This window comes from Acomys minous, assembly GCF_964271855.1.
Source record: "Acomys minous genome assembly, chromosome: 5".
NCBI lineage: Eukaryota > Metazoa > Chordata > Mammalia > Rodentia > Muridae > Acomys > Acomys minous.
Window position 1 is genome coordinate 59,879,687 of NC_140494.1, and position 27,096 is coordinate 59,906,782.

General features: G+C 38.4%; 1 protein-coding gene across 4 annotated transcripts in view; it reads right to left on the reverse strand.

The window, feature by feature from the left end:
• Positions 1–6,855: 6,855 nt before the first annotated feature.
• LMBRD2 (LMBR1 domain containing 2) overlaps positions 6,856–27,096 on the reverse strand; it is a 47,941-nt gene continuing 27,700 nt past the window's right edge. For 2 of the 4 annotated variants that reach the window (XM_084781453.1, XM_084781451.1), the window contains exons 12-18: positions 25,385–25,490; positions 24,807–24,904; positions 21,752–21,855; positions 20,367–20,413; positions 18,254–18,359; positions 14,430–14,556; positions 6,856–12,329 (exon numbers count right to left, since the gene is read on the reverse strand). In XM_084781453.1, coding sequence (XP_084637579.1) covers positions 12,269–12,329; positions 14,430–14,556; positions 18,254–18,359; positions 20,367–20,413; positions 21,752–21,855; positions 24,807–24,904; positions 25,385–25,490 — 649 coding nt within the window. In that variant the 3' untranslated portion in view covers positions 6,856–12,268. Of the gene's footprint in view, positions 12,330–14,429; positions 14,557–18,253; positions 18,360–20,366; positions 20,414–21,751; positions 21,856–24,806; positions 24,905–25,384; positions 25,491–27,096 lie in introns of those variants that run through there. The other 2 variants (XM_084781452.1, XM_084781454.1) reach the window with 2 other exon arrangements.

Genomic DNA, 27,096 nt, shown 5'->3' on the forward strand with positions numbered 1-27,096 from the left:
CAACTTGGGATGAGAAAGATGATGATGATGATGATGATGATGATGATGATAAAATGGCACCAGTAAACTATAGACTAAAAGTGGTTAAAAAAAGATTATGTTGTACACATTTTAACAAAATACAAAATTAAAAAATAATTTCCACAATATAATCACATTTTGATATAGACTAAACAATAACAATGGTCAGAAAACTCATTAAAAGTATACGGTATCTCTCAAAGATATTTGCTTTGGAGTTTTCTTCAAAGTTAAAGACTTCCCGTGGAATAGAACAGTATTGAGTGACCAGAGTTTAAACTCCTAAATCCTTCAATTCAGTCATTAACCTGTTAGGTGACCTTAAATAAAGTTTTAGGTCCTGGGCTTCTTTTGCATTCTCGGTCAACAAACTGTCAAAGAAATGCCAAGGCTATGGCATTCACCTGCCTTAAACTCTTTATGTTGAAAATCCCAATAAGAATTTCTAACATTAAAAAGAAGGAAAAAATGACATTTCTCATGACAAACCTAATTTTTTTCAAAACTATGTGATAATCATAATAGAAAATTCTTCTATTAGTTGCATAAATAAGGAGTTATCTGAGAAAGTGTTCTTAAATTCCAGGTATTATAAAAAAAAAAGAAGCACTCTATACACATAAAAAATAAACATGGTGCTTTAGATATAAGTAGTAGCAAATGTGGCTGGAAGTTTTTTGTTCAGGAGGTAACATAATCCAACTCTTCCCCAGGGCATCTGGCTAAGAATAAAGCACTGTTAAATAGCAAAGTATTATTAATTTGTTAATATTAAGTTTTTACTGTCAGCTCCCTTTTTAATGTTTTTGTCCCTTAAACAAGCTGATAAGTGTCAAGGTGATTGGATTCACTTTTGCCACTAGTTAGGTCCTCTCCTGGAGCTTCAGATGCCTTGAGTGGAAAAATCACCATCCATACAGCCAACTGGGTACTATCCTGCAAGCCAAGACACTTAAAACCCTCTCAGTATGCCTTCCCAAGGCTATAGTGCAATTCAGTTTCTTACCATGCAAGTGTAGCTCTGCCTCCAAAAAAATCATATTCCAGTCATGACTGCCTTTTGTGTCAACTTTTTGCCCTCACAAGCTTTGATAAAGTGTATATCAGCCATTTTCATACACACCAGGCAAGGGGTACAGTGATTGGTATAAACATAGTCTTTAAGTTACAACGAAGGACTGTATCATGTCCTAATTAGTGCAAACTCTTTTGCCACACCCACTTCCTCAGTGCATAAGAAGCTGGTAGGCTCAATTTTCAAATCATGGAAGACATCCTCATTTGCTGTAACATTAAGCCAAATAAAAGGCCTGTCTTCACATATTTTATTGCCTGCTTATGATCTTTGCCATTAGAGAAGGAGATGACACCAGGAGGAGACAGAGAAGTGTAGCAACAACAGAGACAGTCACCAAATGGACAGCAGCAAGAATGTAGCTGAAGAGATCTAAAGTACTTCCAGGAGCAGAAGTCAGAGGTGGTGGAGAAAATTAATAGGAAACTGAAGAATTCCAAGAGGCTATACAGCCTTAAGAACTAGGGTCTCAGGCAAGTTAAACCCAAGACCCCAAACCCTAATGCCATAGACTCAAGAGCCATAGTACTAGCTACTGTTAGATCTGAAGATCTAAGGGTTCCAAACACCACCTAAAGGCTACACTTGCTGTGAGGCAGAAACCAAGGATTACGATAGCTGCCAAGCTCCAGGCCAGCTGGTGGTTAAAGCCCACAGAAATAAGCCTCCAACTTTTTTGGCCATGGCATCCAGAGCCCGGAGTAGCTCTAAGCCTGTAGGAATGCCAACCCAGGCCCTAAGTCTCAATGTCTCAAGGTCCCAGGGTAACACTGAAAAGGCTTTTTTAGCTACTCACACTTTTGTCATGTTAGAGAAAAAGGGATTGTGTATTTGTTACTTCTCTCATTGCTGCAACACTATACCCAACAAGATCAGTTTAAAGAAGACTTTGTTTTCACTTAAAGTTCCAGGAAGACAGTCCATCCTGGCGAGAAGGCATGACTGCTGGGCACATCACATCCACAGGAAAAAGAACGAGTGACAGAGTTATGAATGCTACCACTCTGCTTAATTTCCCTTTTTATTCAACTGAGAGCCTTAGGGCATAACATCACTATACCATGGATGATCTGTGGCACAGAACTGTCAGGTTGAGGCCTTATGTCTTTGTTTAGCCCCTACCATGTCTCCTTTCTCATATCTGATGTCTCATTGTTTGTAAAGGAGGTGGGACCTCTAGGAGTTGGTACAGAACACACCCAGACACCAAATTTTCAGCACAAAGGAGATTTATTACCCTGGAGGGGTAAGGCAGAGGCCAGGGAATGGGATGGGGTGGCAGCTGCAAAGGCAGACAAGGAACAGAGCAGAAGCAGCAAGCATTTTTTGTAGAAGTAGGTTTTTAAGAAGAAAAAGGGGGCATTTATGCTAGGGTAAGTTGGTAAATCATGATTGGACATATTAGCCAAATAATGAATTTTGATTGTTAGACCATAGTGTTTTGTCTCAGGAACGAATCAGTGGCCAAATAAGGGAATAGGCCTTGTGGGCTAGCTTTAGGAATGTATTCAATTGGGTTATTTGGTTTGGTGGTGTTTAATTTCTTGAGTTCTTTATGTATTTTGGAAATTAGAACTTTGTCAGATGTAGGGTTCGTGAAGATCTTTTCCCCGTCTGTAGGCTGTCACTTTGTTCTTTTGACAGTGTCTCCTGCCTTAGAGAAGCTTCTCAGCCTCATGAGGTCCCATTTGTTAATTGTTGACCTTAAGGCCTGGGCTGTTGGTTTTCTGTTCCGGAAGTGTCTCCTGTGCCAGTGTGTCCCATGCTCTTCCCCACTTTTTCTTCTAACTGATTTAATGTCTCTGATTTTATGTTGAGGTCTTTAATCCACTTGGACTTGAATTTTAACAAAATTAAGAAATGGTGAAAGTTAGATCTCCTTCTCTACTCAGCAGTGGAGAATGTCCATCAGCTAGTCCGGGTAGGAGTTCAAGGTTTACTGCCTAATTTTTCCTTGGCTGTTGTCACAGGTTGCGGAGGACCCCAGGGCCCAGACTCGCCTGTAGTTTTCCAGGACCCGCTGGATCCTTCTATTTCCTCTTTCTCCCAGGCTTCTCACACCTAAAGTTTCAATAGGATGTCCTCCCCTCTTACCCACTATCCTGGTAGGTACAGTTTTTCATGGGGACATACACCTTGGACTAGTGTCTCGATATAAGTGAGTATATACCATTTAGCTCTTTTTGCTTCTGTGTGAATGCCTGGTGGCACTCAGAGGAAAGATAATAGGTCACCAAGGAGAGACTTGAGCATATTCAGGGGGAAGACGTCCCCCTCAGACACAGACTTAGGGGAGGGGAGGGGAGTAGGGGGGAAGTGGGAGGAAGGGAGGAATGGGAGGATACATGGGATGGGCTAACAACTGAGATGTAATATGAATAAACTAATAAAAAATGTATAAAAAAATTAAGAAATGGGGCTCAGAACTAAACAGAGACTTCTCAACAGAGGAGTATTGAATGGCTGAGAAACACTTAAAGAAATTCTCAATGTCGTTAGTTACCAGAGAAATGCAGATCAAAACGACTCTAAGATTCCATCTTACACCCATCAGAATGGCTAAGATCAAAAATTCAAGTGACACCACATGCTGGTGAGGATGTGGAGAAAAAGGAACACTCCTTCATTGCGGGTGGGAATGCAAACTGGTACAACCACTTGGAAATCTATTTGGCACTTTCTTAGAAAACCTCAAGACCCAGCTATTCCACTCCTTGGAATATACCCAAAAAATGTTCCAGCATACAACAGGGACATATGCTCAACTATGTTCATAGTGGCCTTATTCATAAGAGCCAGAACATGGAAACAGCCTAAGTGTCCCTCAGTAGAAGAATGGATAAAGAAGGGAGGGGAGTAGGGGGAAAGCAGGAGGGAGGGCTGAATGAGATGATACAAGGGATGCGATGTCAATTGAGAGGTAATATGAATAAGTTAATAAAATATTTTTAAAAGGAATGTATTCAATCAGTTTTTAGCAAGGGAGAGGAAAAGGGATAAAAGGGCAAAACCATTGGTGTCATGTTTGCCATACTTGGGCTTGCTCATGTCAGTTTATTTTCTTACTCAATGAGTGTGTGTGTGATATGTATGTGGCAGATCAGAAGACAACTTTCTGTAGTTAGTTTTATCTTATTTGGGTTTCAGAGATTTAACTCTTGCTGCCAGGCTGACATGCAAGCAACTTTACCCACATTACCCTAGGGATGGTGATGCCCACATTCAGAGCTGGCCTTTCCTCCTTGGAAATTACTTTATAGACATATCAAAGTATACCTTATTGGTGATATTAACACTCATCAGGTTGATAATCAAAGTTGACCATCACAGACTCCATCCAATTCATTGGTAACAATATTATTATAAACCATAATTTATCAAAGTAATCTAAACTGTAATAGTGTAGAAATCTAGTTAAGGGAGAAAAAGACAAGAAAAGGGAGGCTTAGTTGACTGGACCTGAAAAGCTTTCTGATGGTGTGTACACACACACACCGTTTATATACCATTTTCATTTTTTCCAGTTAGCTTACTGAAATGTACTTTCTTCTACAGCTTTATGTAAGAATGGTCTGCCTAGAGTAGAAGAGACTAAGAATTAGTGAGAAATGTACCTGACATCAGCGCTCTTACCTTACAAAACATAGTAATGATCTGTAAGAACCCGAGACACCTGGTTCATCAACAGATAGTGGCTTCCACCTGGGAGCAATGGTCAATGTTAGGAAATTATGAAAATGGAGGCTCTGAAGTAGGTAGAGAGATCACTACAGGAGAGGAAGGCTAGAGAAATGGGGAGCTGCCAGAAGAGGAGGAGAAACTTTGTCAGTTGCAGCCCACATCCCAGAGCCAGACTACACGTCCTTCACCTGTGACAATCTTCCATCAGCGATCTTCCCTTCTGCCTCCTGGTCTCTAAGCCACTGTGATGGGCTTCTCTGTGGTGAGTTCTCTGTGGGAGGTTCTCACATGCTGCATCTCACCATGTTCTGAGGAAATTACTGCACTGGTGGGAATTTGGCCATAGTGTTGAAATGTGTGAAGGCTTTCTCTTCCCCTTGAATGTTAAAAATGATGCAGGGAAGAGGATGTGAAAAGCTTAACAGGATTTTTTTTATTATTATAGAATGTGTTTTGATGAAGTTCCCACATCTTAATTCATCCCTTTCAGTTCTTCCCAAATCACTCTTCCCCCACCCCATTTCTTATTTGTCCTTCACTTTTACCCACCAGTACGTGCATGGATGTACAGGGCCATCTGCTGGAATTCAAGATCTTGGGTAACTTCTCTGTGAGCCAATGGCAGTTTATCTTTTGCAAAATATGTCTCACTTCCCTGACCTTAGTTTTTCACTCAGGAAATCAACACAATGGCTCAACTAGATGACCCTTGCCTCCTTCCAGCTCAGTGGCCCTTGATTCGGTGACTTAAAGGTACCTTACAGGGCTCCCCATGGGTCAAGGCTGCTCTCTCATGGGAAGTCCCCCCCACACACACTTTTTAAAATTGTATTTATTGTATATGAGTACTTTATCATCAGATCACATTATAGATGGTTGTGAGTCACCATATGGTTGCTGGGAATTGAACTCAGGACCTCTGGAAGAGCAGACGACACTCTTAACCACTGAGCCATCTCTCCAGCCCGGGAAGTCCTCTTTATCCTGGTTTATTTGCTGCTGGCATTTCCTTTGGCTCAAAATCAAAGAAAGAAGTGGGCGTGGCAGTTCATGCCTGTAATCCCAGCACTGGCTCAGGAGTGGAAGAGCACAAGAGCAAAACAAGTTCAAGGAAACCCTTGGCTACTGGGGAGAACCAGGAAAGGGAAAGGGCAGGAAAGCAGTGGCAACAGGAAGTGGGAGGGAAGGAGGAACAGCAGGGGAGGGGAGAGGGGAACGTTCACAGCCTACATGAATTTCAAAAACTGCTTGTAGTTCCTGTGCAAAGTGGAGTCTCAGAAGACCTGAAGGGCCTTAGTGCTCACCTCCACTGGTGACTTCCCCTGGTGAAAGCACTGCCATTCTTACTGTTGTCCAGGATTGGAAGAAGTTCATTCAGCTCTGGAAGTAGTTTCAGAATTTCCTCCGTGCCCTGGGAAAGGCTTTCTCTGTGGTCCAGGAGCCTGAACGCGCTCCCCACTGTCACAGAAGCTACTGAGACCCCTCTAGCACAGTAGCGGGTAGCTGTCGGTCCTAAGAGAACCTGAGCTCCTCTGAGCCAAGGGCACGGACTGTGGAAGCAGGCCTGGCTGGACGAGAGAGCTCTGCCAGTCTTCTCTCCCTGGCCTGCTCTTTTCTTTCCCTTTACCGGCTAACCTTGTGTTAGCCTTCCCAAGTGTTAAAGTAGGAGGCTTGCTGCACTGGCCCTTACTCTGCTGGCTGTGTCGTCAAAATACCATGAGAACCAGGAATGACCTTCAGGAACTGGGTTAGTAGTCGCTCCACTCCGTTATCCCAACTGTTCGTATTTGGCACACCAGAAAGAAACCTGTTCTGTTTTCCTGGTTATGGTGGCTGCAGTTTTATCACTTTTATTGATATTTCTCAAGCAGCCTATTTGGTTTTGTTAACTTCCTATTGCTTCTCCATTTTCACTATAACTAACATGCACATCAAGTCTCTGTTTCCTTCTGTTTTCACTGGAAACACAAGACAGAGTGGACACTAGAGTATTCTTATTTACTCATCTTTAAATGGTTTATAAACTTTGAAAATGAATTGTAACAATAAATAATGCTTGAATGATGTAAGATGCATAATCAATAAAATTGCAGCCATAGAGATGTCATTTATTTCATGCAAAGCTACATAATACCCAATATTTTAACAATGAATCATATAAACATTTTAAAAATTCATTACATCACAGTAAACTACAATACTACAAAGGAACTGTGAGTCAGTGAGTTTGTCAAAATCAAACTAAGAAACATTATGCATAGGTAAGGCCAAAGATGCTAACTTACTTACTGATAGCACTTTGCAGTTTTTTCCAAATATAGATTTGAAAATGTAGTGAGAATCTACAGAAAAAAAAATAGTCTAGCCTACAATCTACTGACCAGAAAGGAAAACACCCCTTGTTATACATCCAGTAATAAAGGCTGATTAATGATAAACTTGGCATCATGCACCCCCAAATGAAGAGTTACATTTTGAAATTTGTGATTGGATACACATTTGAAGAGATTTATGTTCTATTTCACCTAGGCAACTGAAATATATGAAGGCAAAATACCAAGCTCTTTATCAATGCAATATGGAAATCAGGCTTATGGTATGCTTTTCTTGGGTACTGGTGTGTGTATCCATACATACGTATGTACGTACATACATATATACATACATACATACAAAGAAACTAGGGACATACAGGCATGTTTTAAATTCACATCAGAGTACTGCATTTTAAAATACTGTACTAAGGCAGTATGTTGGGTCAGAAATTACTTAAGGATGACTTTAAAACTATTTAAAAGCAATACTACAATTAGTTACTTATAAAAACATTTATAAAAATTAAATACCAGGAAATAACAACATCAATAATTAGAGCTTTTGTACTTTTCAATGCTATAATTTACATATATTAGGTTGTAGTAATTTAAAACATAGGTATGCATACTCTCTATCTTCTAAAATGAGGAAAATCCTTCACATTGTTCCCAAAAATAAACACAAAAACAAATCCATTGGATTGTTTACAAAATAAATAAATAACACAGTCTCTCCCCTACAACTTGGCATGCCTAACAGGGAAGATATTAGCCAGTATTCTTTCAGTCAAGACAGAATATTTATGCCAAAATACCAACTCTAAATGCTGTGTACCTTAATATGTTGTGAATTTGCTTTACATATGTTTGCCACAGTCAGCCACTCTCCCTACTCTTTCGCACCAAGCACAGTAAAATTCCTTTACAAGTAATCAATATAACCACAAAAGATTTTCTGAGAAACCAAAACATCTTTTAGGAAAGTGGTGACAGAATTATGCAAAGTCTTACTTTATTAAGAAACTTTAAATTACAGCAAGGCCTCACCTGATCTCAGTGGATAAATCCTTTGAAAGCAGAATTTTGTTGTTATAGCGGCTAATATGGAAGAAACTGGAGGTGAGAGCATGCTAACTCGGCAGCGGCTGCCCTACTGGGTGGATGGCTCACAGGGCTGAGATCCAGTAGCTGGGAATGGGGCTGAGCTTACCCAGTCTTCTAAGTCTCCAGCCACAAAACGCCACTGATTTGGAAGTACTACCCAAAAAGATCTGATTTCACTCCTCCTGTAACTGTTCCATATTGCTCCATTTTAAACGTGTACATGTTTATAAATTCCTTTTTATGATAAAATATCTCATAATTCTTAATGTTGGGTATTTTGAAATCATTTTATACAAATTTTTATAGTGAAAATAATTTTTACTGAGGTGCTCTCCTTAGTCACCTGGAAGAAAAAGCACTGAGTTAGTGTGCACTACGCTTCCATTCCCACATTGTTCACTAGTCCAGCACATCTGTCTACTACATTAGGCACAACACTGCTATTTCAAGGAGTGGGACTGAAGCCAGAAGTAGTTTCTTTTGAGTGTACTCGTCATCAAAAACAACTATGTACATAAAACAAACAAGAAAAACTTGTCAGCATACTGAAAGTTATATGATAAGGAAAGATGGGAGGGAGGGAGGTGGGAGAGCCGGAGGCACGAAAGAAAGGCAACTCCCAAATGCATTTAAATCTTGCTTTTAAAATTAAATACTGTACAGTCCACTGCACTTTGAAAATTCAAGAGTACTATGACTTCTTGGGGACAGTTTTGTCTCTTAGAACAAATGTACTATCACCCTTGTGATTTTTCAGGCATGGCCCATTCAAATTGTAAGTATAAATCTTACTTTACAGCCTGAACTGTAATTATAGGTTTTATTTTCCTCTTAATATGGTAATCAATCAATACTATCAAAAACTTTCTCTAAACCTATTAAAGGTATAAAATGAAGTCTGTAAATAAACATAAATGAAATCTGTCCATTAGCATGCTAAAATATACTTTAAAAAACACTTTCCTAACCACACTTAATTTGGACATATGTTATGCTTATATTTTAGATCAGACAATTTAAATGGTAGAGGCCAAAAACACATGAACAAGCAACATTTTTGTATGTGTGTGGATGTTTAGATTGCTGAATCTGATGGGACTTTTTCATGCTTTGATTTCACTCTTACCATTTTTGTGAAATGAGACCCTTTTGTGGGATGAAATTATTCTAAAATTCTTGTATGCAAGTGATGTGATATCAAATATTTATAATTACTGTTATATTTTAGTTCTTATTAAAAATTCTTTGATAAAAAGGTAATGTAGATTTGAAAACTAAATTAACAATACATATAGGTGATTCTGGAAATTTATATTTTTTTCTATAATACTTATTTTGAGTTATTAACTTGTTAAATATTCTTAACTAACAATTATTTTAAAATAGTGATCTGGGTGCTATGGCACATGCCTGTAGTTGTCGAGCTTTAGAGGTGGGAGATGATAAGGAGCTCAAGGTGATCCTTAGTTATACACAGAATTTGAGGCCAACCTGGGCTGCAAGAGACCCTGTCTCAAAACAACAACAACAACAACAAAAAATCAAAACACTTCAACACTTTAGATAATTCTATTCAGATTGTTAGCATATAAGAAAGACATAAAAAAGTACCAGAAATAATTCTTTAAGACAATCACTTTGCACATAAAGCATATGAATTCTGTAGCAATATTTTTGTGACTGTGTGATTACATGTTAATAACTGTCTGAAAAAAGAAAAACATTGTATATACTATCAAGGCTTTACACAAAGTGTCTTAATAAATATTAACTTAATTCTTCAGAAATATACTCCAGTCTTCTGGTGAAATCATTGCCCTCTAAACTCAAATTTACCCAACAAAGAAACTTTACTCTATGATCGCATACAAAATCCTGTAAGAGAGACTCTCTAAAAATTTGAACACTCTGGATTAAATTTACTATGAAAATAATTTAAAAAAATAAAGAGATGCAGTATTTGCGAAGCATGTGTTTATGTACATGCTTACATGTGTTAGTGTAACCTTAAAGGAAAATACCTGATGTCCTTCACACAGCAACTTGTCTTGATGCACTATAGAAGTCAGTTAAAAAATTGGACATTTCTTCTCCTTTTATCCTTCTACTCTGACAATAGCATCTGAGTATTAAGGAAAAAAATTAACAAGAAACATGTTTAAGAAAAATACTTCCAAGTAAATCCACAGAACAAATGATGAGACACTATTTCAGAAACTTCAGATAATTTAGTTCATTTTGCTTTGGGAACTTTTAAGCTTCCCAAAGACCTCTTTCTGTGATGATCATCCTGTCCCTTCAAAGTACTACTAAAAAATAAAAAATAAAAATAAAAATAAAATGAGCAGCACAGCAGACAACTCGCTTTGTCTTTCTAAAGCCAGCACATAATCATCAACTTAACTCCCTCACAACAGTTTCGTGAGGTAGATCAGTAGGTAAGTAGCAAATGTCCTTCATTCTGACAATGAAGAAACTGAGGCACTGAAAGGCTCCATGATCTGCCCAAGGTATCCCAGGAACCAATCATGAAATTATAAACAGCATTACATTATCACTGCTCTGGTCAACTGCTCTCTAACCGCATTTCACAGTACAAGGTTACGTGCATATGTGTTCTAGAATTGAGCAGGTGACGCAATCTTCAATTCAGAGTAAACCTGTCTATTGATAATTATTTAAAAGGGGGATCTATTTGAAAGGTCATAAAATATGCAACCATTAAAAAAAAGATAATGAGGATGATGCATCCTTCCTTTCAGAACCTACATAGAACTAGGTCTTAAACATATTGAGAAAGTAACACATGAGCACTAGTAATAATTGCAAGGAAAATAGGTGCGAGACTGTCCTGGACAAGCTCAAGTCTGGTCACCTCAGGAAGAATGGATTCTGTAAGAGACACAGATATGTCAGGACCATATCCCTGCAAACACACTGTGCTCAACCACGTTTGCTTTGTAGCAAAACACTGGCTCTGTAAAACATAATACCCAACTTTGGCTGAAAGGCAAAGGGTAAAGTAACCAATTTAAAATAATAAGCATGTATAACAAATTAGTGATACACATTTCTGTTCTAATACCTTGTTCTGGTTTTTTCTAAGCTACAATTTAAGTGTTAGCAATAATCATAAATGAATTATTTTTCTTTTTACCTTTTAATAGCTAAAATAAACAGATGTTTTCTATAAAAGGAGTGTTAGCAGACATCTTTTAAGTATCAGAGAATTTAGGAAACTCTTTAGGTATAAAACAAACAAACAAAAACCTATTCACCATTAACACTTAGGATTTTTTTTCCTTGATAGAATGATCAGTATCAAGTCAATATGCTAAATGGTAAAGGTGAATATTTTTCTCTGAAATCATAATTATTTTCAAGCAATAATATTGAAATCATAAAAAGACCTAGTTACTACAAAGACTGAAAAGAATAACACATCATCCAATTATAGAACACACATGCTAAAGACATTAACATCATCAATTGAAGAATCATCTTAATTATGCATGCAAAGCCCCATGACTCTGTACACAGATCTGAAGAAGAGTTGGTTACATTCAGTTATTTCTGTCAGTAAGCCTTGTTTTAAGACATGAGTTGTACACAAATGGTAATTGTCTGAGGTCTCACTTCACTCTCACTTCTTTGGGAAATGTTGGTTGAACATATTTTTTAAAGAAATAGTAAGAATTTAAATTATAGCTATAAAATTGTAATATTTAGTATGACTTATGGCTTCCTTAGACTTTAAAATAACTATCCTTAAAAAAAATTAACTTGAATCCAACTGAGTTCTATGTTTATCATGAATTGAACCCTTCTACTTAACTACACTTCTAAGGCAGACACTTCAGATAGTATGCAATAAAACCCATCAGAAAAGATGATACACTATTCAATAAACAATAACCTAGTATTTTAAAGATATGACCCATTTTCAAGGCTTTTGTTTTGTTATCCTCACACTATTCATAGAGTACAGAGGAATTGCAGGGCACAAAAATATTCAAAAAGGCTGAGCTGATTTGGTGACCTTGGTTACTTGATCCATGAATTTCTTCAGACTTTAGATATCTTCAAATATTATGCTGGAAGACATGGAGAGATATCGTCCACCAGGTTGATACCTAAAAAGTAAACATACAAAAATGATCTAAGATATCAAAAGTAAAAGAAAAATGAGAAAACATTAAAAGAAAGTGGTTATAAAATTTGTAAAGACTATAAAATGTATTCAGTAGCCAAAAGTAGAACCATATTTCCCAAAATTATAATCCAAAAGGACTTAACTATAAATCAACTGGCAACTGTTTTGAAGCCTAACACACACACACACACACACACACACACACACACACACACGCACAGGCACACAGGCACGCGCACACACACACAGGCACACAGGCACGCACACACACACACAGGCACACAGGCACGCACACACACACACAGGCACACAGGCACACAGGCATGCACACACACACAGGCACACAGGCACGCGCACACACACACACAGGCACACAGGCACGCACACACACACACAGGCACACAGGCACACAGGCACACAGGCACGCACACACACGCGCGCACGCACATTACGTCTTACGCATACTCGGTCCTTTCCTGTTATTCCCACCCTGCTCCCTCCTTGCTGCTTGTCTTCCCCCTTCTGACTTCACACGTGTGCCATTGCTCTCTTTCTTCCCTCTCCACAGCACTTGAGATTTTTCCTGTTTCTCTTAGTCCTCCATGAACTTTTGAATCTGGCTTATTTCATTTAACAGGGTTTTTAGTTATAGATATTTTTCTTGCAAAATCATGTCTACATTTTTCCTTATAGTTAAATAAAATCCCTTTGTAAATATGGATCACATTTTCTTTCACCTTTCACCTGTTGGTGGATGTTTCAGCTGGCTCCCTGTCTACTTGACTATGAGTAATCAACAACAGATACAGATATGCTGGCGTGTGTGTGGTATGCCCACTAAGAGTCTCCTGGGGATATAAGAGTGGCAGAGCTGGGCCATATAGCAGTTCTGTTTTATGCTTTTCGTTTTATTATTTCTTCTAGGAAAACAAGTGAAGACATAGGCTTTGTTGTCAGAGTCGTGGAGTTAAAAGGCCTGATTTGTTACTTACAAACTCTGCAACTCCTGGTGTATTACTGAGCCTCTGAGTACATTAACCCACTAAGAATTTTTGCAATAAAAGAAAAACATTGTTAAATTTTATATTGTGTCTGACATCAAAACAAAATTAGCTGTACAGATATGAGAAAGGATAACCAATGTCATGGAACCGTCAAGTAGAGATACACATGCAGTCATGGTGTCTTGTTCTTTGTGTCAGTTCTTCTTCTTATTTCTAATGTCACTACTGTTATTTAAAGATACCTAGTTCAGCTGTAAGGATGGAATGACATCATTTTTCTGTTTGGTCTTTGTTTTTCTTCAGCAGAGATCACTAAGGGTATTTCTATTCTGGCATGGAATTTACTGTATAGCCTAGCGTGGCTTCAAACTCACTTTGTTCCTCATATCTTAGTTGCTCCAGTGCTGAGATTACATGCAGGTGTCACCACACCTGGCAGAATGTCATAATTTTAAAGATATTAAATATAGAGGGTATAAAAAGGTATCAAGTGCTAAGGACACATCTTGGCTGGCAGGGGTTTGGCTAGCACACACAACACCCTGGGCTTAACTCCCCAGCACTAAAAAAACTGAGTATGGTGGTGCATGCCTTCAATAGGTGGTGCATGCCTTCAATAGGTGGTGCATGCCTGCAATTGGTGGTGCATGCCTGCAATAGGTGGTGCACGCCTGCAATAGGCGGTGCACGCCTGCAATAGGCGATGCATGCCTGCAATTGGCGGTGCATGCCTGCAATTGGCGGTGCATGCCTGCAATAGGCAGTGCATGCCTGCAATAGGCGGTGCATGCCTGCAATTGGTGGTGCATGCCTGCAATAGGTGGTGCATGCCTGCAATAGGCGGTGCATGCCTGCAATAGGCGATGCATGCCTGAAAAGGAAATTTTTTCCTTCTCTTGCTATGCAGGGCTTCCAATGGGGCCTTGTGCACCCAGGCAAGCACACTCCCACCAAGCTTTACCCTCAGCCCAATATTTTTCTTACAAGCAATTATCTTTTGTTTTCCAGCCCTCACGTCAGTACGTTGTTAAAATTTCAGAGGCATGCTAGAGCCAAATTACACAGCCAGCACCTACCTTCCTGGCTCAGGTTCCAGAGAATCATCAGTGAATGTCTCTGCGTTAAAATCCAGAGGTTCGGCATCCTGGAGAAGTTCTATTCGGTCTCGTTCAGTCCTGTTATTAGCTCTGGTGTATTTGGATGCTGCTCAAAAGAAAAAGTTAGATGGCTACTTTTCTAGTGACTTTTAATTTATGGATCATAGAAAAAATCAAGACTGCAGTAAATGCTGCGTGTGAAGACAAGAAACAGAAGTTGTTTGGTTCTTAGAAAATCAGATTCAAATTATGACAGTGTAATACAAAATGAGGACAATATATTAAGCCATCTAGTTAGTCTAAGCTCAAAGCAGATAGTGTGGGGATTTAGAAAATAAAAATTAGAATTTATATTTAATTATTGTATCAACACAGTGAAGTTGCTTATCATTAAATCAAAGTTTACTTTCATTTATTAATTTATTTTGGCTAGAAATTTGAGGTATAATTTCAACTCCTGAAGAAAAAACACTATTTTTCCCATAAGGCAAAAATAAAGGTAACAATGGACAACAAAAATAAAATATAAGTCTATAATTTCAAATTTTCTAGCCACCATATTTAAAAGACATAGCTGAAATTAACTTATCCGATCTTACCTAATAGATCCAAAATACTGACAACACAAAGGCATCCACATTGCAAGTACTCAGTGGTACCATGTGGGTAACGGTTACTAAATAGGTCATTACAGACCCAGTAACTCTCCCTTTTCTACATGAATAGGAAGTTCTTGAAAACAATTTACATTATCAAAGTCTTGATGTAGGCAGCTCAAGTATTTAAAAATTTTATGGGTCTGAAAAGATGGCTCAGTTGTCATAGGTATTTGCTGCTCTTTAAGAGAATCAGAGTTCAGTTTCTAGCACACAAGTCACACGGCTCACAAATGCCTGTAAGTCCAGTTTCAGGGGATCAGATGCCCTCTTCTGGCCACTCTATACACTGCGCCCACACATACATGGAGATTAAAGACTCAACTGCATGAGAGAATTCATTTGGAAAACATAAGGCAAGATGTTGTATCGTCTTTTGATCTTCTTTGCCTGTTTCCTAATGTGGCTCTGCAATATTATGAAAATATCTATTACATTTTAAGAGACTGGAACTTTTGCTGGACCTCACAGCTGGAGATAATAACACACGCTGAGGTCACTAAGACAGCTATCCTATGTGCACTCAGCCCATTCATTTCACCTGCCTCTAAGAAAGCAATGCAGCGATCAATCTCACTTGCTTTGGATTTCTCACATAATCAGTTTTTGCAACCTAATCTATTACATAGTTTTAATCGTAAATTATATATTTGTCCATGTCCCTGACCCAGAACAAAGTAAGTGCTCACTAAAAGCAGCACGTAAAAAGGTTGAAAAAATCTTCTAAAATGAGTATCTGCTCATTGACATTGGTGGATAAATAATGATGCTGAGATACTGTTTGTTATCTAGGTCTGCTGGAATCACTGACTGAATCCCTTGAAAAACTCCACTAAAGATTTCTGTAAAACAGCTGGGAGGTGGGGGTGGGGTGGCATATCCCTTTGATTCCAGCACTCAGAAGGCAGGGGCAGGTGGACTCTGTGAGTTTGAAACCAGCCTGGTCTACAGAGCTAGTTCCAGGACAGCTAGGGCTACACAGAGAAACCCTGTCTCGAAAAGCAAAAACAAATCAATTTCTATACAGTATCCTATTCCTTCTGTGTTATTTAGTAAAGACAGAGTGAAACCCTTTGTTAGACACACACACACACACACACACACACACACACACACACACACACACACACACGATACACTTGCACAGACACAGAGTCACACAGGGACACATTCACAAGGCAGCACTTAGGCAGGTGGCTGCTTTCTTTTATCATTTCTCGTCCCAATTCTCTGAGGCAGGGCCTGTCTCTCTATCTCTCTATCTGTGTCTGTCTGTCTGTCTGTCTGTCTGTCTCTTCTCTTCTCTTCTCTTCTTCTCTCTCTCTCTCTCTGTGTGTGTGTGTGTGTGTGTGTGTGTATCTGTCCCTCTCTCTCTCTCTCTCCTCTGTCTGTCTGTCTGTCTGTCTGTCTGTCTGTGTCTGTAGTGTCTGTATGCCCCCCTCTCTCACCTTGAGAGGGAAATGACCTGGGAGGAGATGAGGAAGTGGTAAGAATACAATCAAAATATATTGTATAAATATTTTAAAATAATATAAAGTAAAAATTAAAAAGATCATGTTTCTACCCAAGTTAAAAATCTTACCTACTACCTTACCTGCTAGTCTTGGTGTTTTGATGGCTCTGGAGTTTCCAAGCATGCTCTGAGTCCCTCTTATTAGCTTCATCATGCTTAAACTCGAGTCATGAGGAAACACACCTTCCCCAACATCCTCTCACATTCTCACATCACTATGGCGTACTCATTTTTTTTTTCTAATTAAAACCTCCTTCATCTGGGTAACTATCATTCATTACTAAGCACTCAGCTCAATCTTTTACTACAGAAATATTTAGCATAAAATTCATTCCTAAGACAGAACCCTTTTTCTATCCCCCAAGGTAATTTCCTTCAGCATCTTGTGTACACTTTTTCCTAACAACTCTCATGAGAAGTCTGCAACATCGTTGGAGTCCGCCATCAGCCTTCCTGACATTTCCATTTAGCTGCTTTGTGTAATTTCTAGCTGCCTGCTGCAAATCCCTGCATCTCCTCATGCATGTTATCCATTCTTTAAGCATACTAATTAGTTATTTTCACCAATGATCTGTCTGATAACTCTAATCTGAGGCATGTTTAGGTCTAGTATATACACTATTTCATCATATTTTGAAGATAGCTTGTATTTTACTTACTTATATACCTCAGAACTTCTTGATAAAGACCAGACATTCCATGTAAAAGAATATAGAAGTTAAACTACATAACAGTTATGCTCAGAATGGGGCATACTGCTTTGCAGTGTGCTGGTGGACTGAATTAATCTAAGGTGACCGTGAATTTGGACTCTGCTTTAGTTCCCTGAAGTCTCTACAGATTCATTTTTTCCTCAGGCTTAGATGGGCTTCAAGTACAAATGGATGTTTTCAGTGCTTGGTTTCCACACTCATACCACTAGAAGGGTCCCTGGAACTCTATTGCCCCTAGCAGCACACCATCACTGTGTAAGGGAAAGATGCTCAGATTTCCGGCTTCATCCTCAATCTCAAATGAAACCCTATTCACAGCTGCCTCCGTGGTGCAGCTCCCTCGGCAACAGCCCATCTTCTCCAGAGACAAATTTGCCTGCCGCACACTGTAGACTCCTGTGTGGAAGCAGGGTTCCTGGCATCTTTCCAAAGGCAAAGGGCTTGTTTCTTCCTTGTGTCAGTGCAGGATCAGTGCTACACAGCCCCTAGCTCACCCCAGGGCTCTCTACTACCTACATCTAACTTTAGTCCTTCCCTAAATTATGAACATCCTAGGAACAAGAGATTTGTTTTTCTCTCACTGTATATGTGATAAAGCACTTCAATGAGTCACCTAATATTGTAAAGATAAATGAATAACCTACATCAGCTAGTAGAAAAGTAAAGAAAAACACCAAGATAAATAGTAGAAATAAGTACCTCCCTAGAACACGCCTTGGAAATAATTCGGTTGTTTAGATTTGTACACTTACAACCACTTATTGGATGCACCATTTCCTCGTCCTTGTACACGCTAAAGACCATAACGGGAAGCCACTGCAGACACATCTGTGAGTCCAGAGATGGGTATGCTTTCAGTTTCTAGACAGCACAGGCATTAAGAAAGGAATGTCTACACAACCTAGGAAATAAGCCACTTACACCAGTTGGTAGTAGTGTCTGAGAAGTTTGACTCTTTGGGGTCAGGATGAACATTTCTGTTCCTAGTGGAGTCTTCTCTGTTTTGTCCATAACGTTCTTTCCATTCCTAGAACAGAAACCCAATCGAATATAGAGCAAAAAGTTATACTGTCAATACTGCATATGCAGAGTAATATAACCATTTTTCATCAGAAATTCATTACAAATAAATGTAACTTTAATACTTTCTTTAAAATTAATTTTTAAAACCTTTAAATTTTAAACAAAACATTTTGCTGGCTATGATTCTACTAATGTATTATTCAGCCAGACGTGGTGGCGCACGCCTTTAACCCTAGGACTTGGGAGGCAGAGGCAGGTGGGTTGCTGTGAGTTCGAGGCCAGCCTGGTCTACAAAGTGAGTCCAGGACAGCCAAGGCTACACAGGGAAACCTTGTCTCAAAAAACCAAAGCCAAAACCAAAACAAAACCCATATTATTCTAAAACTTCAAAATAAATAATAACAAGTGTTCCTTGACTATATAAAAGTTATAAGATGTTAAAACACTTCTTTTACTTGAGAAAGCTATAAATACAAGAGATCTGGTAAGTCACATTAAGGCTGTATACAAGCCTGTGACTCACAGAGACTTATGGGTTATCATGAATGACAGTCTGATCTCATTAACTGAGATTCATACATTATATGTATTTAATTGAAATGGTCATTTGAAAGCACCGATTCAATGTTTTACACTAGCAGGGGTATATTCATACCAGACATGTTTAGCACTTTGATTACATTATTTTTTTATGTTTATGTAATCAAGTCTATTACAATTCTGGTAAACTGTAGAAGTTAGAAGTCCTAATAGTGTGGTTCTCAACATTCCTAATGCTGCAACCTCTTAATACAGTTCCACAGGTTGTGGTGACCCAAACCATAATTATTTTCATTGCTACTTCATCACTGTAAATTAGCTACTGCCATGAATCATAATGTAAATTGTCTGACATGTAGGATATCTGATATGTGAGCCCTGTGGAAGGCCTGTTTGACTCCCACACCTTGTTTGCTACAAGGGTAGCAACCCACAGGTTAAGAACAGCTGTCCTAATAGAAGGTGAGATCTATTCCAGTAACATCTACTGTTTGGTTCTAATTATGAAATAAAGAACAAATCTATCTTTTAAAAGTAGTTATTAATTTTGAGAGACAGAGTCTCACTATGCCCCTAGTGGGCGTGGAACTTGCTGCATAGACCAGAATGGCGCAGCACTCACTGAGATCTGCTTGTCTCTGTGCTGAGATTAAAGGCGTGTGCCACCAAACCTAATAAAAAAGTCTCCTTTTTACATGGCATATGCTGGAATACACAAAGACAACTACTGGCATTCTTCTTAGTTACTTTTCAGAGTAAGTACATCAGTGTTTAAAAGTTACAGAAATTGTGAATAGAGTTTCTTTTCTGTTTTTTTTTCCACCCTTTCAAATAAGATTTGCCTCATAAAATGGAGGCCTAAAGAAAAATTAAAGGGAAAAATATAAATGTCGTATTAGAAATGATAATTTAAAAACAACCCAAAGTACATTGTTAACAAGCCTTCATGAATTCATTCACTGAATGAACAGTGATTGATTTTATTTATATATATATATATACACACACACACACACACACACACACACACACACACTTTGGTCGACAAAGCGATGGACGTTAGACTCGATTATGTTACTGCTTATGATTTGTTTTAAAAGAACAATTCTGACAGGATACTTTGCATGTGTGGATGTGAAAGTATTAAAATTTTCCCTCCTTTAAAAATACACCCAGGGATGGAGCTATGACTCAGTAGTTGAGAGTATTTGTTGCTCTTACAAATGACCAGGGTTTGATTCCTAGCCATCTGTAATTTCAGTTCTAACTGAAATGCCCTTTTGTGTAGTCTAGGTACAAGGCACAAACACAGTACAAAGTCATACACTCAGGCAAAACACTCATCCACATTAAAGGGAAAAGAAAATCCTATGACATTTGACTGTTGCTTCTCATCTTTAACCATTTACTCCAAACAGTGCTTCCTAGAGATTCCACAGTTAACAACAGTTTTATAAAATATTGTACTTACTCTTCTTCGATTTTCACCTTCCTCTTGCCTTTGCCTTTTTCTTTTCTCTAAGGACAAGAAAAATGGCCTCACATTTAGTATAATACAGTTTGACTAAACAGAGTCACCAAAGCAAAGAGAGCAGACTATGATCTCTACAGCTTATGTAAAATTCCTGCTTTGCTAGAGATAGCTTCGCAACCTGCCACCTTTAGTCAAAGAAGGCCCTTCCTCATGCTTAGCTGAGATGTGTCTTTCTGTACCTTCTACTCCCTTTTGGACTTCTCTTCTAAGCTAAGTTTATACTTTCTGTATAGTTCTGTTCTCATATGAAGTCTTCAGATAGTGCTTGAGGCTCTAGTCCCTTTAGAAAGCTATTCTCACAACATCACTCAACTTATCATTTTTACCAGTATTAGGAAGGGGGTGCTATGCCAAACACAGAATTTCACAGCAACAGACACCACTTTCCTAGGAGAGCATGTCAAGGCTAGATTCTGGAGACTAAGAAACAATGTCCCCAAATCAAGGTTTTTCACCCATCCTACCATCACTTGAACAAAAGAAAGCCTAATACATTCTACTTTGTGAATGGGTTTTACGAAAGCTCTATGTATTTTAATAGTACTTGAATTCTGTTATCAATGATCATTGTATTCCAAGAGAGAAAGAACAGTTTCAATGATTTTCCACATAGCAACAAACTAAAAACTCCTTAAGTTAGTGAGTTTTATAATTGCATACAATTTAGCAAATATGTTTCAAGACAAAGACACAACAAATCTACTACAGTTTCCATCTTGGATTCTCCTTAAAGTCCTGGCCACCAGGCTATGCAGGCTGTTGGCAGGTGCTTGAGCTTTAGAAGGCAGGGCGTGTGAAGAAAGTTAAGTCACTGGGAGACACTGAAGAGACTCCTGGGACCACAGCCTCCTCCTATGTCTCTCGTTGCTTCTGTGTGACCAGCTGGCTGCCTCTCTGCCATGATATATTATACTGGTCAAAAGGCAAGTGACTACACACTGAAATCATGAGACTGTGGATTAAAATAAGTTCTTTCCTCTTTGCAAACTATCTCAGCCATTTTGTCATACCATCAGAAAGCTGATTAACCCAGAGTCTAAGATCATAAATGGTTATTATCTAGCGGACTAATTGTAGAATTTCTTCACAATAAATCTTATATTTTCAAATATATTTGTGAAGAAAGTGGGATTATATATATATATATATGTGTGTGTGTGTGTACTTATATTTACATTTATATTTTAGGTCAAACCACTGTCCTTCTTAAGGTGACATAAACTTATATGCAAACATTAATTTTGCATTAGAGTTATATGTAAAATTTGCAAACATTAAATTTGTATTCTCCTTTTATTTATTTTAAAATAAAAAAATCTTACCTCGTCTGATTAACTCTTTCCCTTCATCAACTAGATCTGATGTCATATCATTATCTCCCATGAACTGTTGGAAACCAAGCAGATTCAAACAACGGGTGCCCAAACTAATAAAAGATGTGAAAATAGTAAGTCTTATTTAACTGTGTAAGTATTTTGATGAACACTGTCAACCACAGAGAAGCCCTGATCCGTTCCTAGTGATCACAGCAGACCCATGGTAATGCAGTTAGCCACTCTGCAGGGGGTCCTGCTTCTCTTTCTTCTTAAAATGCTCATAGGAAGCGTCTTGCCTAGAATCCCAGTTTTGGTAGACTGAGGCAGAAGTATTGTCATGACTTGGAGGTCAGCTGAGGCTATCGGGGAAACTGTCTTAAAACCAAACAAAACCTCTGAGCCATCTCTCTAGCCCCCTCTTCTGGCCTGCAGGTGTACATGCAGGCAGAGCACTGTTTATGTAATAAATAAATCTCTTAAAAACAAACACATTTTATGTTGTATACCTCACTCAGCAGAGTAACGCTTCCTGGATTCATACAGTAGTTAACTCACCAAAACATTAGCATGTTGTCAGGAAATAATTGTACCAAATGCTAGATGGGGCTGTAACAAAATCAACTTGTTCTTTTTTAAATATTCAAAGGGCAGTTTTAAGACTGAAATGTTCATATAAAATTAGCATTTCCCTGGGTGATGGGAACACACACTTTAATTCCAACACTCTGGAGGGAAGACAGGCAGATCTCTGAGCTCAAGGCCAGCCTGGTATACAGAGTTCCAGGACAGCCAGGGCTACACAGAGAAACCCTGTCTTGAAAGACAATTCACTCATACTTAATTTTTACATAACCCTAAGAAATAAATATTTATCACTTTATATATACAGAAACCTATCTGAGGGACTAGAGAAAGAGGTGTGTGTGTGTGTGTGTGTGTGTGTGTGTGTGTGTGTGTGTGTGTATGTGTGTAAAAATAGCAGTTAAAGTGAAAATCTCTGATTTATACTAGGAAATAAGAAAATATCTAGCTAGCTCAGAATCTGTGTTGTTGTACAAGAAGAATACGTATATGCTGTTGAGCACAGTTCCTCCTTTCTTTGAGACAGAATCACGTTTAGAACCCTAAGATCCGCATATAGCTCAGGCTCGTCTCAAAAGGCAGGATCTTCCCATTTACAGCGTACACCACCATTTTCCAGCTTAGACGGGGACCTCTAATGCTTTTTCTTCCTTTTTGGTGTGTGTGTGCATGTACTGCTAGAGATAAAGCCTACAGTGCTAGGCATTCTAGGCAATATTATTGAGCTACATCTCAGCCCCACCATGATTGTTTTTTACATCTGTCATCCTGTTTCTTATATTTAGGATTTTATATTTGACAAAACATTACACTAATTTACATTACTTTCAGCCATAGAGTCATTTCATCTCAAAACTGGCTAATATTGCCAATATGACAACATGAAAAGATGTACTTATAAAAGAAAGGTTCATGATGTTCCGTTAACACTTTTATAAAACTTTTAAATGAGTAAACATATAATCAAAATAGCATTAAATATATAAAGTCTAGTTTTTCTATCTTAAAGGAAAAACTCAAAACAACAGTTTTAGTGTTAACTCACATTAATATTTGTATCTTATAGCTAATTTTATATATGTTTTTCTTTCAGAACATGGTCTTGCTATATAGCCCAAGCTGACTTTGAACTGGGGATCTTTCTGTCTTAGCCTACAAAACCCTGAGTTATAGACATGTGCCACATGCTCAGCTAACAGTCTTAAATTATAATCTTTTAGTTATTTTATTATCAAAAAGTAAAAAATTTTAATTTGGTGGAGAATTTATTTAAGCATGATTGCATATTGCCCTAGTATTAGTATGTTAATGTTATTTATAATATTTATGCACTGATATTGTAAGATATAAATAAAAGTTAATAAAATTTACTTTCATTAGAAAAGAAAATTAATTTACATTAATAAAATATTTTTTATAAAAACAATATTTTGGACATGTCTTGGAACACTGAGTCAGTAAACAAAGGCAGGAGGATGAGAGAAAGGAGAATGAGAAAGACAGGGTACTAAAGCATATCTTTTCATTAACTCTTTTTGTGTTAATTGAAAATTTCATGCATGTATACAAAAAATATGATTATATATAATCCCTATTTTCCCCTCCAACCATCCTCATACTTCTTAACCCTCCCCCACCCTTATATCTTTTTCTAAAAAAATAATCCACTGAGTCCAGTGAGTGCTCTCCCCACATGCGTGGGAACAGGGAGAGCCACTGGAGCACAGGAAACCTACCTCAGCCTCCAAGAAGAAAGTTTCCCTTCTAGGGCATCTATCAACTGCCAATCGCTCCCCAAGAAGGGATGGGGCCTGGAGACCAGTGCCTACCTCTGCAGGAACTGTGCTGGCTTGATCTTGTTTAGGGCTTGTGTGGGTAACTATGGCTGGTGTGCGTTCATTACTGTAATAGCTTTAACCCTTTGAATCTTACTTTTGCCAAGAGTCTATAATCTTCTCTAAGCCCACAAAAAAAGCAGCCTGTTTACCTCCTGAGCATAGAGAAGTATTTCTATTCCAATTTTATATGTACGTCTTAGTTATAAGTATTCCTCACCTGACCCTTTGTGTTTCCTATCATCTGCAGGATTTAGAAACCCAGCAACGATTATGGAAAAACAAACAAACCAACCCAAAACTACGTAAGTTATGTTCCGGAAAGAAGGTAGGCATGAAGGGGTATTATAAGCCCTCTGGTTGTTAGTGTCACACCCCAAGACTTTAAATAGCACCCTACAATTAATCTTATTATGCTGTAGCCGACATAACTATAACAGAATATCTCCACCTCCTCTCTCCTTCGCACCGTCTTCAGATGGAACGCCTGACTCAATACTCAAAAGCCCCTTCTAACTCTCCTGGCTCCCACCCCCTCCCAAAACGCAAATAACTAAAACCAACCCTGGACATGTTCATTAGAGTTTTAAGGGGAAAGGATAGCTAATCCAACTATGAGTATGAGAAAAAAGGGCTGCTCTTACCTAAAATACGTAGCGATGCAGAGGATGACCACCAACATCGGATAATATATATAGAATCCATCTGCAATAAAGGACAAGACTTTCATGGACCCCATGATCTGAAGAGTAAGAGAAGAGGGAAATCAGCATCGTTCAGTACCTCCATTCCTCCCCGTCACTAGGACATTTACTCACAGCACGTTACACCAACAAATTAGACTTTTCAAAATTTAGCAACAATGTACTAAGTACATCAATTTCTTACTTTTTTTCCTGTTAAGGCTTTCTTCTAAAGAAATCTAGTACTTTTAACTACCAAAAAAATATGCATTAAGATTATGCATATAAATACTCATGCTATTATAAAGCAGGTTTGTGACGCTGCTCATCTAAGTAATCTAAATAAATGAAAAACATTTTTATAATTCTAAAAGGAAAAGCACTTTAATCCCATCATTAGTTACTACATACATAGCCTTTAAGAGAAGGCTTCAGTCATAAAAAGGATTCCAATATGCTACACTGTTTTTCTATTGACAACAGAAGATGATGCATAACAACGTTTTACACAAACAATGAACCTAAAGAAGCAGACTTACAGATGTATATGCAGTTGGCTGGGTATTCTGGTGGGAGATGGAGGAATCCATATGGGTCAGGCCCAAGAAGTTAAGACATAAAGGAGGAGTCAAACGGCAAAATAACCTACAATAAACATAAAAGCACCGACATATGTATTTTAAATACAACAAAATATTTTACGTTATAGTGAAATGTATTAAGAACATTTCTGATCATTGTAACTATACTTTTCATATATGTATATATGTATATATACATAAATACATATATGTATGAACTATATTCATTTGATTCTAACTATACCCTGTGGTAACACAGGAAGGGGAAGCAGGCTATCTAGATGAGACCTGCTAGGCTGTGGTCAGTGGTGGGGGAGGAGGCCCCCACCTGTCAGAGGTCTAGAGGAAGAGAAGAGGGTGGAAGAGGGTGGGAGGGTGGGAGCTGGAAGACAAGAGAAAGGGATTACAATTGGGATGTAATGTGAATAAATTATAATTTTAAAAATTAAAAACAAACAAACTATATATAGTTGGAATTCTCCATGTAAACTGCTCTTACTGAGGACACATTCTGGAATTCTATTAATCACATTTCTCTTATGAGACTGAGTGCTTATATAACTAGCTACAGCCTCCAGGATGCCTGCTTTCAGCATTCTGGCTAAGACCAAGTATAAAATGAGTATATTACATAGCCAAGGTTGGAGAACTGGGGATGGGAGAATGAAAAGGTTTACATATAAGGATGTAGAAGGAGGTGGTATTGACCTTTTTTGTATGTGTGTGTGTGTGGTAAGAGAAAGCTCTGTATGTGTGTGATAGCTGTAGCAGTCTACACACAAATGAAGGATGAAAATGTAACAACTAATTAAAGTCTACAGTGCTGCTAACTAGTATATGGTGTAAATTTCCTAGGTTTGATATTGTACACAGCAACTACAGACAATGTCACCATGATGGAAGCTTGAGGGTATTATATGGTGTATCAGTAACTTTCTGAAAATTCATGTTGTAGTTTAAATAAGAAACGAATCCCAGAGGCTCATGTGTTGAAGGGGTCCCCTTCAGACGGTAGCTCTATTTCAGGAGCGGGTGTAACTGTTAGGAGGTAGGTAGGGCCTTAGCAAGAGAAACAGGTCAATGGAGGTATGAATGGAAAGACAGCATGTTTGAGTGAATTGTCAGTCTGTCGTGGCTTCCTAGGTTCCATAAAGTGGGCAGCTCTACTGCACTGCACTCTCCTTCGCCATGTGCAGCCTCACTGCTGCTCCAAACCTAACACCAAGTGATGGTAGACTAATAAATATTTCTTCCCCTGAGTTGTTTGTATCATGTGTTTTGTAGAAACTAACACAGTAGTTTTCATTTTTTATAAGACAAAGTTTTGACACCAGCTATTCCTTTAAACTATGCTGAGTCCTGCCTATTATATATTATAAATAAATGTCTAATACATGTGACTAATAATAAGTAGTTTGGATTGCCTGGCTGTAGCTAAAGCCAGCCCTGTAAATTTCTCTAGGAAAAACGTTCCTCTTAGTGTTCTTAGAACTTCAATCTAAAGCCGGGCGTGGTGGTGCACACCTTTAATCCCAGCACTCGGGAGGCAGAGGCAGGTGGATCGCTGTGAGTGAGGCCAGCCTGGTCTACAAAGCAAGTTCAGGACAGCCAAGGCTACATAGAGAAACCCTATCTTGAAAAATAAACAAACAACCAACAACAAAAAATAA